This window comes from Curcuma longa, chromosome 3, assembly GCF_044706935.1.
Source record: "Curcuma longa cultivar G26 ecotype Majalengka, Jawa Barat chromosome 3, ITB_CL_G26_1.1, whole genome shotgun sequence".
Classification (NCBI taxonomy): domain Eukaryota; kingdom Viridiplantae; phylum Streptophyta; class Magnoliopsida; order Zingiberales; family Zingiberaceae; genus Curcuma; species Curcuma longa.
Genome location: NC_133863.1, coordinates 13,610,144 through 13,623,692, shown reverse-complemented (window position 1 = coordinate 13,623,692; position 13,549 = coordinate 13,610,144). Strand labels below are relative to the sequence as shown.

The window sequence follows — 13,549 nt, the reverse complement described above, 5'->3', positions numbered from 1 at the left end:
CTTATACATTATGGAGGAGAAAATTTCATAGCCCAACATGCATGCCACTTCAACCTCGATAGGTTCTATGTTGTTGTAGAGCTCTTTATACAGATCAATGTCTATATTGTGATTAATAAATACTAACTTATCTAATTTATACTGTTAAATGATACCATTGACATGTGTTAATTAGCATAGAAAGTGAACAAATTGTTTCCTCCATGTCTTCCTTAATTAACGTCATCTTATAAATTCCGGATAAATATTTTATAAGTTGATTTTTAAATGTGTATAAATTATATTTTAAACTTATCCGAGGGATTAATTAGACTATCTACCTATTAATTTAGCTCAAAAAGCTTTGATTAATATGGTTTATGAGTTCCCTTATGTTACCGTTTGGTCCGTTACACCGTTTTGTTCTCTTCTCACACGCATCACGTGCCGGAGACCGATACAAACAAGTAACGTGGTAGAATGTTACGTCGACAGAACGTTAGTAGTCATTAAATTTATGGTTTCGTACCGCGAAGTGGTTGGATCCGAGTCACGACGCGTCGATCCGAAATCCGACATCCGACCGGCGATCTACCCGAGAACACATGTCGGCCCCTCGAGGGCATTTTCGTCACTGTACTACCACCTTCTTCGTCTCCAGCACCGGCGGTGAGGCGGTGACCATACCCCAGGCAAGTACTACTTGTAGCTAAGGCTATAGCCAGGACTAGCAGTAGCAATAATACCAGCCTACGTCTTCTTCTTCCGCTTCCTACTCCACCCAAACCCTAGTGATGTGATATCGCCTCCTAGAGTTGCGTTCTCTCTTTGTTCGATTGATGGGCTGCGGCGGTTCCAAGCTCGAGGAGACGCCGGCGGTGGCGCACTGCCGGCAGCGCTCTCTGCTCCTCGCCGACGCCATCCGCCACCGCTACGCGCTCGCGGATGCGCACGCGGCCTACGCCCGCTCCCTCCGCGCCACCGGGGACGCCCTCGCGGCGCTGCTCCTACGCAGCGCCTCCGCTTTGCCCCAGGAGTCTCCCGTCCTCCCGCTTCCCGCCCACCGGAAAGGCGACGACCTTCCGCAACTCACCCCCTCGCCGCCTCCCTCCGTCCCATTCCTCGGCCCGCACATCGACTTCCTCTCGTCCGACTCCGACACGGAGGAGGAGGAGGACTGGCCGCTCCACTCTGAGTCGGGAGGCGCGACTCCGCTTCACCACCTTCATGCGGGTGGCGGCGAGTCGGTGGGGCCCATTGATGTCGGCCTTAATTATTCTCGGAGCCGCCCTGGCCGGACTGAACTCCACGGGGAGCGGCCGCCGGGTTCTGATGATGTGCGCTATGACTCTGTCGATGAGCCGCCTCCGACGGTTTACCCTTACTACACCGAGCCTTACCCTCCTCAAAGTTCGAATTTTTTCGGCTATTCTGCTTACCCTTATGTGAGCTACGGTGGTGGAGAAGATGGCGGCTTCTTTGACCCTTCTTTGCCGGCTTCAAACATCCCACCGCCTGTTGCAGCAGCTGTTGGGGGTTTTGCTGCTGCTTCTCCAAAGGCTCGACCTCCTCCTTCGCCTCCCAGGACTTCAACATGGGACTTCCTGAATCCATTCGACTCCTACGAGAATCAGTACGACTCACATATGGCGAGTCGAAACTCAAAGGCGTCGCGGGAGGAGACAGGAACCCCTGATCTGGAAGATGAGCGTCAGGAGGTCATCAAGGAAGCGTATGGCGATACAAAAGTTTGCCGCTACCTCATCAGTTGCATCATTATCCAATGACCATAAAGATAACTGTGAGATGGAGACGAACGAGGGTGTGGTTGGTGGCGCAGGGGAGGATCATAGGCCCTTGCCTAATGCAGCCAGTAGCTTGGAGCCAGGCGTTCGTGTTGCGGATAAGAACGTGGTGACCGAAACTAACGAGCGGGACAAAGCTGTTGGATTCACATTTTCAAGGAGTTATCAGGATATTGTGGAAGTAATGCATGAGATAAAGAACCAGTTTGATGGGGCATCTGCTTCAGCCGATCCTGTGGCCAAACTGCTTGAAGTGGGAAAAATTTTCTATCACCACAAAAATTCTGCATATAAAGGTGGGAGCTATTGTTGCAATTCTTTTTTCTGAGTGTTCCTTCATCTCGTTGTGCAAAATTTCCAGCAAAATCTGATTTGTCTTTACTTTTCCCCTCTACTTTCTTTCTCTCTAAGCAGTTTCTGCGAGGATGATTTGTGGATTGTCTCCTCTTTCAACCTCAAAAATTGATGATCTTTTGGTGTTTGAGGAAGATGAGGTAATTGGCACTGGTTATCTTTCGTCAACTCTACAGAAGATTTACAATTGGGAATTAAAACTTCTTGAGGAAGTCATGGTCAGTGTAACTATTTTTTCTTGTCTTCTATTAGCCTTATTTTTTGCTTTGATATCTTTGCGGAATGCATATCTATAAGTAAATCAAGAAGGGATTTACCTTTTCTTTGATTTCATAATGTCTTCTTTTAACAAATTTCTTCCTTCCATCCGGAGACATTTTCTTTTTCAAGAATTTGGCTTCAGTCATGTAAAAACAAAAGAGAAAAAAAGGAAATAAGCCTTGTTTTATGTTTATCTATTAACTTGTTCGACTTTATGAATCTATCTCAAGTATTTCTGACTTTTTTCCATTGAATCAACAATCATGTATGTTTGCTCATAACCTGGTATAGAATCATTTTGAGTATGTTGTATTTCGTTAACCTTTAGTAAAATACCATGGCTCCCAGACGATTCAGTCTCTTTCACATATGTATGATTTGACACTAGATATGCTGATAAATTTCCATGACATGCTTGATAACTGACCCATATTCTTAGCATTCTGTGTTGTTTTGTAGCCATACAAACATATTGGTCATATGAATCCATTGAGTGTGCTTGTGGTATAAATCCCTACCAGCTACATGCATCAAGAAAGGTAATGTATTGGCGCAGCCAACAGTTTGCAAAAACATAATAATGCGAATGTATATATAATCATAGGCTGTAAATAGGTTTGGACTTGTGGTTCCACATTTGTTTAGTGCACGTTTGGCTTCAATATAATTATCAAGCAAAAACTCAGAGTTTTTAGAACTTCTCTAATTGTTTTTAGAATCACTACTGATTCTTTTTAGAACTAAATTTTTATATCCTGAAAAGTTAAAAAGACATTGACAATGAAAAATTAGCAATTATTTTATTTATATGTTATCTGTATTAGGTGTTAATAATTAATTGTAGTGTAAATAAAGAAAAGATAGTCTTGCAAAAATTTATATTTTGTAATTGGTATTAGTCATTTGATTATTTTTAGAAATGCTTTTTTTTTTCTTTTAGTAAATATTATAAATTCATTTGATAGTGTCGCTAAAAAAATAAAAAGTAATATTTTGGTATTAAAAATAAATAAATCTCGAATATATTTTATTTATTTATTTTTAATCATGAATTTGCTACTGAAGTATTGCTTCTATATGACCAAACAACATTTCATATTTTTATCTATTAAATTTTATCTACCAAATTATTTTTTATTTTTTTAATATTTGAATTAGAACATATATATATATATATATATATATATATATATATATATATTTATATTACTTTTCAAAATTATTTCATTAAAAATGAAAAATCCAAAACAAGTTCCTTTGGCATTAAGGTTCCTCCTTGTATCATATTCATTACAGTTTTACTCAAAGAAGATTAAGTACAATCAAGTACAATCAAATAATCAATAACACATATAACTCTAACGTTCTTTCTTTATCATTTAAATGGCTTTACATGTCATATGATCTTGAGCTGATCTGATGGTTGTAGCACTATGCAGGTTTCTTTTTACATTATTGACATACTAGGTTTAAGACGAACTAAAAATGTCTCAAATATATTCATTGTTTAGTTCCTTGACTGCACATCTACTGTGGCTTTTTCTTCTTTGCATAACATTGTTAAAAAACAATATTGGAATAGTTTTCCTTCTTTGTGATAATATTTTTTATCATATTAAATCATCTTCAAATAGAGAACTTTTATTGATTGTTATAGTGACAACTTCCCATGTTTACCTACATTCTATTTAAACTTCATGTAGGATGAGGAAAAGATGAGGGTTTTATACAATAGAAAATGTGAGCAGCTGAATCGACTAAGTAAAATGGGTGCTGAGGCTGAAAAGCTGGAGTCAGTTGAAGTGTTCATCAGAAAGCTATCTGTAAGGATACAAATAGCCATACAGATAGTAGGTTCAATTTCAAGTAAAATCAATCAAGTCAGGGATGAAGAGTTGTATCCGCAAGTTATTGAACTTATCCATGGGTAAACCATTCTTGATTATTAATTTATGCCTTGTTCTTATATTTGTGATTAATTCTAAGCTTGCACATGTGCTCAACTTGAAAATATACTGATTTCTCCATTCTCTATGATTCAGATATGCTACGACTTGTTTGTCGGCATTTTTCTTGATCTCATTTTTTTTATAAATAGTAGAATCTCTATTTTTATAATTAGAAAAATGAAATCGAGTTAAAGGTGTGAGGGTGGAGGGAGATCAAAATAGAGTTGAAGGTGTTAGGTAGGTGGAGATTAAAGAAAACTCTACTTGACAAACTTAAAAGTGACAAATGATTTGAGTGTTAGTAGTCATGATTTTTCATGCAGGACAAGATCCATGTATCCAATCTCAAATTGTTGGAACTCACAGTTTAACTGTTGTAGAACCTGTTTGACAATGTACATCATCAGTTCTTATCTCTGGCATACTTTTTTTCCTTCTCACATGATGGTTAGTCATTACACTCAATATATTTTTATCTGTAGGGTCTTGTTGTTTTCATCATCACCTACTCATAGTTTTCTTCTTCTTCTTTTTTTTGTTGGGAGCTGGGTATTTGTAGATTCCTTGTACGGTTGGTACTTTCTAGTTCATTTGCATTACCTATCATTTGTGTTGTAGCTTAATTGTTCTTGAATTTCACAAGTATTCTGACTTCTCTGTGATGAAGTCCTGGCATTTTCTGATTGTGTCTATCCTGAGCATCCTCCACTACTATATAATTCTGGACACAGTTAGAGATATTAAAACTAGAAGTTCCTTCTGGAAAAGACCGAGTGATTTCCATAAGATATTTGAACCAATCTAGTCCTTTGTTAGATTCTGGTATGTTGTTGCTACTATGAACAGACTTCTAAATTTGGACTTTCCATCAGTAAGCCAAGTGTTTTTCTTAGGATTGGAACATTGTGAACTTTGCATCTTCCATGATGTTAATCGGTCGATGTAATTTATGGGAAAAAATCTGGTTGGTTACCCTATATAGTCCCCTCTGCTTATGTACATTATTAATCAGTATAAAACATTACAAGTAAATCTCTGATATTAATGATATTTACACTTAGACCCCATGATACCCCTTTCCTCTCAATCTTCTTTTGTGATTACAAATATACTCTATTCTAGGATATTAGAGTCCTTTAAAAATTTGGTTAGTAAGTTTGCTAGCTGATCGTTGGAGTAAATGAGGAAGGTAACAATTTCATTGGTTTGCAATCAATGACCAAGCCACACCTAGTGCTTTTGGTCTGAAGATACAATGCTTGGAAGCAAGCCTATGTGTGCAGCTTATTGCAATTGTGTATGACCATGGCGTCGTGATTCTGGCGGAGGGAATTACATAGCAGCGGTCGCAATTAAGGTCCACGCATCAACATTGTGATTCTGGAGGAAAGGGATGAGTTTGTTGCCCTTTCTTGCATGGTGCAGTTAGAGGATGAGAGGTAGGGAGCTAGGTGAAGATTGAGGCTTAGCTTGCCTGGATCGCTCAATTGAGATTGTGGTGGTTGAAAGAGAGGGACTAGAAGCCTAGGGCTCAGCTAGTAGGTTACGAGCAAAAAATTGGTTAATAACTCTGGAAACTCCCCTCTACTTGGATATATTATTAGTGAATGCATAATAATAGAACCAGGTCCCTGACATTAATGTTATTTACATTTAGGTTCCATATTCCAGTGCAAAATAATCAAAATGCTAAATTTGAAAATTTTGTACTCATTTCATTTTTTGATTAGAGAAGGTAAAATAAACCATTAGATTAGATTGTGTAATTAAATTTGTGGTCTGGCTAAGATTGTTTAACTACTGGTTATTTTCTTTCTCTATATAAGGACTTTCAATCTATATTTAGTGAACCTACTTTTCATTTGTTTTATGAAGTATGATGTTTTTTTTTTTTATCAATTTAACATTTCAGATTTAGAACAATGTGGACAGTTATGTCAAAATGCCATCATATTCAATGTCAAGCAATATCGGAAGCTAACAATCTAGATTCTATTATCAACGGAGTAACCCGGAACGACCATATGGATGAAATAAAGCGACTGGAGATGGCCACAGTTGATTTGGTTGATCATTTTTCTGGTTGGGTCACTGCTCAAAGGAACTACCTCAAATCCTTGAACGGTTGGCTTATGAAAGGTGTCTGTTCTGTGCCCGACGATACAGATGATGGCATTGCTCCTTTTTCGCCTGGGAAATTAGGTGCACCTCCTATATTCATCGTCTGCAATTACTGGTCTGAGAGTGTAGATGCCATATCGGAAAGGAATGTTGTCGGTGCAATGAAGGCTTTTGCTCATATTGTTTTTAAGTTATGGCAACAGCACAACCTCGAGCAACAACAAAGTCTGATTGCAAACAGAGATATGGATAGCAAGCTAAGATTGATGGCAAGGGATGAGCAACTAATGGTCAAGCATAAGAATAAGTTAATGCTGATTTCCAGTGAGATCGATATATCAGTTCCTGAACATGAACATCATGGTTCCAGTATGATTAGTTTTCAATCAAGCCTCACACACATTTTTGAAGCCATGGAAAACTTCTCTGCTAGTTATGCAAAAGCATACGAGGAACACGTTTTGAAGGATAGATAAGCCAGAATGCCCGTAGGATTATGCCAGATGGAGCGAGACTTTAATCATTGCGATACGATTAGAACCGGAAGAGTAAGCTTCCCAAGTGATGACAAGCTTCACTGTCTAGTAGCATCTGCTTGTGGGAGGAGATGAAGAATCCAACCGGCACAAACATTGTGGATATCATTTATAACTTTGGATCCCTATCTTCATATCTCAGGTAGTAATCGGTACCGATATGTTGAGAGTATCTCTTATAGGAGTTTTCATCACTTTTTGGGTAAGACCTGATCAAAAGCTGTGAAGTTGTGAAATTTTTTTGAGAATGCCATTGATGCTGGTGGTTCTGCTACTATTTCGCGCCGAATATCGACCATTAAACTGCAATCTGTGTGCTGGTACCTGCTGTTGCTCTCCTGAAACATTGCCAAACTACACTGGTACTTGTTGCTGTTGAAATTTCGATGTTGAAGCTGTGAGATGCTCATGATGCTGGGCTTGGAGCAGTGTTAGTTCTAGCAACAGCACCGCACGACGCTGAGGAGCATAGGACGGTCATTCACTCATGATCACTTCGAATTCTTTTAATGATCACAGTCATAGCATGGAGCAAAAGGTTAGTGATGTACATTTGCAGAGAAGTTTTTTTTTCTCCAATGAAATTCTTTATCTGTATTCAGGATCTCTGATATGATATCTAAGCTTGTTTATTCATTAACTTAGGGGATTTATCTATTATTTATAAAATTCTTATAAATTAGATATGAAAATAAAAAATAATCAAATTAAAGCACACACATATCAGTTCATTAAAGTAACTTATCAAATTTATTCCGCAAGTGTTGTTTTACCAAACAGCTAGATGAAATAAAACTAATTAATTTATTTTTTTTGTTAAAAAATTATAAAGTACAAATTATTCTATACAATTATTCAATTAAATCGAACATTTATCTTTTCGTTTTAAAAATCAAAAGGTGCTCTATTCGTTTTAAAATTTAATTAAAATTATTTTTACTTGGTATTATTATAATATTTATGTGATTTTTGATTAATTTAGAAGTAATTTTAATAAGTTGATAAAAAAAATGATAAATTTCAGTTAGTCCCATTGACTATCTCTGGGGTGACTAGTCCGGTCCCATGGAAGTTTTTCATTGGTTATCAGGGTAAATCGGGAAGTGCATGCAGCGGTCGATCCCACGGAAATTTTCCATTGGCCATCAGGATAAATCGGAAAGTGCACGCAGCGGTCAGCCTAGACATCAAGTATCTTTTGATTGCGCTCTTCATTTGGAGAAAAATTTCTATAAATACGTCGTACTTAGGGATCGAGTTGTAGGACGTTCTCTATTTGGAGGAAAATTTCTACAAATACGTCGTAGTTGGGGATCGAGCCGTAGGTGTCTGGGTGATAATCTGGATGTCCTATTACGACACCATTGCCCAGGGACAATAAATTGATAAAAAGAATTTTGATGTAAAAGTTATTTGATAAATTAAAGTACTTTTATTTTATATCATAACAATTAATTTAACATATAATAATTACGTTTTATATGTTATAATAATATTGAAATAAAAGTATTTTTTAAAAAAACTCAGAGGAGGGTTTTTGTAATTTTCCAATATTAAAGTAGCATTTGTATAATTGCTCTATTTCCTACCGGCAATCCGAGTCACTACCCACATCGCAAGCGCATAACCCGTCGATCAACCCTAACCTGCCACCATCCTCTCCCACTTCCGCCCTTGACCGCCAATGGCGACGGCAGCCACTCCCACCAGGACCTCCCCTCCGACCAGGACTCCACCTAACCGGACCCGCCCGTTCCCCCACTTCTCCCGCCTCCGGTGCTCCGCCGGTGCTAAGGCCCCGATTTTGACCGCCTCCATAGCCTCCGACCTCACCGACCCCTTCCCAGCGTTCCGATCTCTCACGGCCTTCGCCCCCGCCACTGTAGCCAACCTCGGCCCCGGTTTCGACTTCCTCGGCTGCGCCGTCGGTGGCGGCCTCGGCGACACCGTCACCGTCTCCGTCGACCCCGCAGTCGCGCCTGGTACCCTCTCGATCGCCGACATCTCTGGATCCTCTTCTGCCTCCAAGCTCCGGCGTGACCCGCTATGGAACTGCGCTGGCATAGCCGGCATAGCCGCGATGCGCATGCTCGGCGTCCGCTCCGTCGGCCTCTCCTTGTCTCTTCACAAGGGCCTCCCTCTCGGTAGCGGTCTCGGCTCCAGCGCTGCTTCCGCCGCCGCCGCGGCGCTCGCCGTCAGCGAACTCTTCGGCGGCCGGCTGACCCCTGACGAGCTCGTTCTCGCCGGGCTCGAGTCGGAGAAGAAGGTCAGTGGCTACCATGCCGACAACGTGGGGCCTTCGATCTTGGGAGGCTTCGTCTTGATCCGGAGCTACGACCCGTTTGAGATCATCCAGCTAGAATTCCCACATGACCGGGATCTCTTCTTTGTGCTGGTGAGCCCCGAGTTCGAGGCGCCCACCAAGAAGATGAGGGAAGCATTGCCGGCAAACATCCCAATGAAGGACCATGTCCGGAACTCGAGCCAAGCCGCCGCCTTGGTGGCTGCTGTGGTGCAAGGCAATGTGAGGGTTCTCGGGTCTGCAATGGCAGCAGATGCAATCGTCGAGCCGAGGAGAGCGCCCCTAATTCCGGGGATGGTGAGTGTGAAGAAGGCAGCAATGGAGGCAGGTGCCTTTGGTTGCACCATCAGCGGCTCCGGGCCTACTGCTGTAGCAGTCATCGACGAGGAGGAGAAAGGAAACGAGATCGCCTCGACGATGGTGGAGGCGTTTGCTAGGGAGGGTAATCTCCAAGCCATTGCAACTGTGGCCAAGCTTGATAGAGTTGGGGCTAGGGTCATTGGAACAGAAGCAGCCTAAAACAAACAGGTAACTTTCCTTTTTCACTTCTCTCATCCATAAACTTGACATGTTCTTTCAACATCTCAAATTTTCCATTGGCATGCTTTCCTTTACATCATCTCTTCTAATCATATAGACTGGATGAATTCTAGTTCAGTAAGTTTCATTGATCTCTCCTTTTCAAGACTAACATTTTATCTTTCTGAGTTATCATCCAAACCACTCACTTTGTTTAGGGGCAAACAAAATCAAATTTTTAAAGCTCATGTTGTTCTCTGCTTAATAGGCAGGTTTGAGCACACAGGATATGTGTTCCTAAGCAAAGATCTGCTGCAGTTGTAAAAGGGTATTGCAAGCCTGGTGAGATTGTCATTTTCACAAACATTATGACTGTCTTTGAGTATATTATTCACTTTGATTTAGTGTTTTGAATTATAGTTTATCTGGTGGTGAAATGCTTTTCCCTTCAAACCCTCTTGTGTGATGATCAATTGTCATTTCTCTTTCCCTACTTAGATCGATCATCATCAATTGTTTTGATTGTTCATGCATCATCATCATGCACTATTAGATCTGATTGTTAAATACATAAATACCAAGAAAAGAGATTTAACATGGTTCAGAATTACCAAACTGGGGATTCTTCCTCTGCCTCGACTTCAGATTCAGTGTTACTTGCTAAAGCAGCCATCTGCTTTCGCTTTGCCCGCGCCTTTCTGTTCTGGAACCAGTTGTAGACGTTTGATTCTGAGATCTGACCGTGTCGAGATAGCTCGTTCGTTATTTGTTTAATCTTCTGTTTGCTTCTCGGAGTCCCCTTGCCTTCGTCGAACATGGTCTCGAGAATCTGTAGCTGCATAGCCGTCGGAGTCCAGCGCTGCCTGGCAGCAATGTTTTGGCCGCTGGACGATGTCAGGGGACCGTCGTAGACGCCTCCCAGCCGCATTCCTCAAATTTAGGTCGATTTGGGACTTGGGACGTTTAGAACCCTAATCAAAGCCTATGAACGTCAAGAACATGAGGAAACACTCACCGGCAAGTGAATCGCGGTGGGCGGTGACGGCCTTGTGCATCTCGACGAGCTGCTCGCAGATGGTAGCGTAGGCGGCGATCTGGCGACGGAGGATCTCCATCTGCTCGTCCGTCATCACCTTCAGGTAGAGAACGCCCTCTCCCGTCGCTTCCCTTCCTCTCTCCTCGCTTGCGCCGCCATTCCTGGAAGAAGAATAAGAACCCATCTCCCACTTTGTTCCCCGCGCCGCCTCTTTCAAAATCCCATTTGTTTTTCTCCAGCCGATCTCTCGCCCCCTCCGGTCTCCCCCACCGCCTCGCCCAGAACCTACTTTTCCGGGCTCGGCCCCCAGCGGCGGCGCCTTCTTTACGTACGCCCACAGGATCGGCAACTACTTGGGTCCGATGGATGGAATCGGCACAGCAGAACAAGGAAAGAACACCGCCGACGGAGTGCGCTGCGCAAGGAGAGAAAGGGAAGTGCAAGAGACAGAAAAGGCGAAATCGGAGGAGAAGAGAGCTCGCGCTTGAGGTCTCCTCTCTCCTCTTCTTCTGCGTCTTCTTCTGTTTTGCTTTGCTTTTGGCGAAAAAGCTCAAAAAATTAACAATACTTTTTCATAATTAAATAAATAAAGACTTGTTTGGTACCAAAAATATATAAAAATATTGAAAATAAATAAATAAATACTATATTAAATAGTCCACTTGGATTGACCTTTGGGACAATTGTTTTCAACTTGAAAGTCTAAAATAACTCTTTTTATTTAGTAATAAAAAATATCATAAGATAGTGAAAAAAGTTTTAAAAATATATATATTTTAAAAAGACTTGAATTTATATAAAAGATATTATTTTATTTTAGTAGCTTATTCAACTCAAAAGGTTTAGAGGGCATGATGACCTTGAAAATGAAAGTGAAAGAGGGGCATCTTTCTCGAAGGGAAATCCTATACACATAAACTTTCTATAAACTTTCTCTTTGCCCATATTTTATGATCATAAGCACATAATATTTTTATGTTCACTTTCAAAGTCATCAAACATCATCTCTTGTTCAATCATTCTTCTGTAAAAGGTAGAATCTGTCATTCCATCGATCTTACACGGTCGGTCCCACGACTATTTATGAGGAAGTAAATCGAGAAACTGCAGTTGGTCACGACGGAGGAGGGTATTGCTCGATTTCGTTGAGATTCGAACCCTTATCCTCTTCTATAAGTCTGTTCCATCGTAATCAACTCAGCTATGCACCGAGAGCAAAACGACTATATATCAGAAAACCACCTAAGGAATTTTTTGGAGGCACGATACCACTATGTTGATAAGAGCCTACTGTTGAAACATTACCTCAGTCAACAAGTATGTCTCTATGCTTACCACTTGGGATAAGTCACTTCGACAAAAAAACTGTATTTGATAAACTTTTTATAGTGACCGACTCCCCCGGGGGCGAAGCGACCCCATATCAGAAAATTGTATTGCTCGACTTCGTCGAGATTCGAATTCTTGTCCTCTTCTACAAGTCTGTTCTGTCGTAATTAACTCAGCTTTGCCCCGGAGGCAAAACGACTCCATATCAGAACTCTTGCCCTCTTCTACAAGTCTGTTCCATCGTAATCAACTCAGCTTTGCCCCGGGGGCAAAATGACCCCATATCAGAAAAATTATATTGGGTAAATTTTTTATAGTGATCGACCCCACCGTGGAAACGACTCCATATCAGAAAATCCCCTAAGGGATTTTTTAGAAGCACGATACCACTATATTGATAAGAGCTTACTGTCAAAACAACACCTCAGTCAACAATTACATGTTACTAAGAGGACGTTGCTAAGAGGATTTGAATTTGAAACCTCAAGCAACACATGTCTCCATGCTTACCATTTAGGTCAAGCAACACATGTTGCTAAGAGGACGTTGCTTCGACTCTTGTTCAATAGTTCTATATCGTACTTGACTAGTCAATATGTCGAGCTAGATAGGATGGGTTAGATTATTCAAGTTGGCTAGATTGTTTAGCTCGTTGGCTCAAGCATGCTCGTTAGATTGGACTAGCCGAGTGGATTAGTTGACTATTCAACATGATCATCTTGACAAATTAAACGATTCAAATAGACTAAATATTTTTCATCTGATTAAGTTGGTTAAACATATCGAGGAAGATAGACTAAGTGAACCAAATAAATGGAATATATTGAATGGACGGACTAAATTAAATTTTATTAAAATTATTTATAATTATATGTGAAAATTATCCATAAAAGAGTGATAACTATTCAAACTATATTTTACAAAAATTATATAAAAAGTATCTACTTTAAAATTCATGCAAAATGTATTTAAAAAAAAAACTTATTTCACTGTATCTTGGATCTTCATCCTAATTCTATTGGTCATCTGTCACCGTGGAAGTGATAATGTCAATAATGATACATCACTTTCAATAGTGATTAACACAACAAATTTTCAATTACTATTGTTATTAAAATGCTAAAAATTCAAAGTGGTCACTTGAAAACGCCAACAAGCAGTCCTCTAATAGAGCAGGAAATTAAGACTCCCAACTGTTCCTCCACATGCAAGCAAGCAATTATTCTTTTCATTTTTTTTTATGTTTTTATTTTCTTTTTTGTTTTTGTTTTGGCTCCATTTTTTGCTTGACGAGTAGATTATGCTCGAGAAAAATCTTCTAGTAGGACAATGAAATGCAGGAGTTTTGTCAAAGATGG

At 40.3% G+C, this 13,549-nt stretch overlaps 2 protein-coding genes and 1 pseudogene across 2 annotated transcripts; 2 read left to right on the top strand and 1 right to left on the bottom strand.

The window, feature by feature from the left end:
- Positions 1-818: 818 nt before the first annotated feature.
- LOC141824854 (protein ALTERED PHOSPHATE STARVATION RESPONSE 1-like) lies at positions 819-7,020 on the top strand (annotated as a pseudogene).
- A 1,589-nt stretch (positions 7,021-8,609) lies between these two features.
- On the top strand, positions 8,610-10,263 carry LOC141824697 (homoserine kinase). Its single transcript, XM_074712027.1, has 2 exons — positions 8,610-9,835; positions 10,095-10,263. Exon 1 carries the CDS (start codon positions 8,690-8,692, stop codon positions 9,824-9,826), a length of 1,137 nt encoding a protein of 378 aa, XP_074568128.1. The 5' UTR covers positions 8,610-8,689; the 3' UTR covers positions 9,827-9,835; positions 10,095-10,263.
- Positions 10,264-10,366: 103 nt separating this feature from the next.
- LOC141824855 (WUSCHEL-related homeobox 8-like) lies at positions 10,367-11,211 on the bottom strand. The gene is made up of 2 exons (XM_074712188.1): positions 10,842-11,211; positions 10,367-10,756 (listed from the first exon to the last, which is right to left on the bottom strand). Exons 1-2 carry the CDS (start codon positions 11,044-11,046, stop codon positions 10,434-10,436), a joined length of 528 nt encoding a protein of 175 aa, XP_074568289.1. The 5' UTR covers positions 11,047-11,211; the 3' UTR covers positions 10,367-10,433.
- Between the last annotated feature and the right edge of the window lie 2,338 nt (positions 11,212-13,549).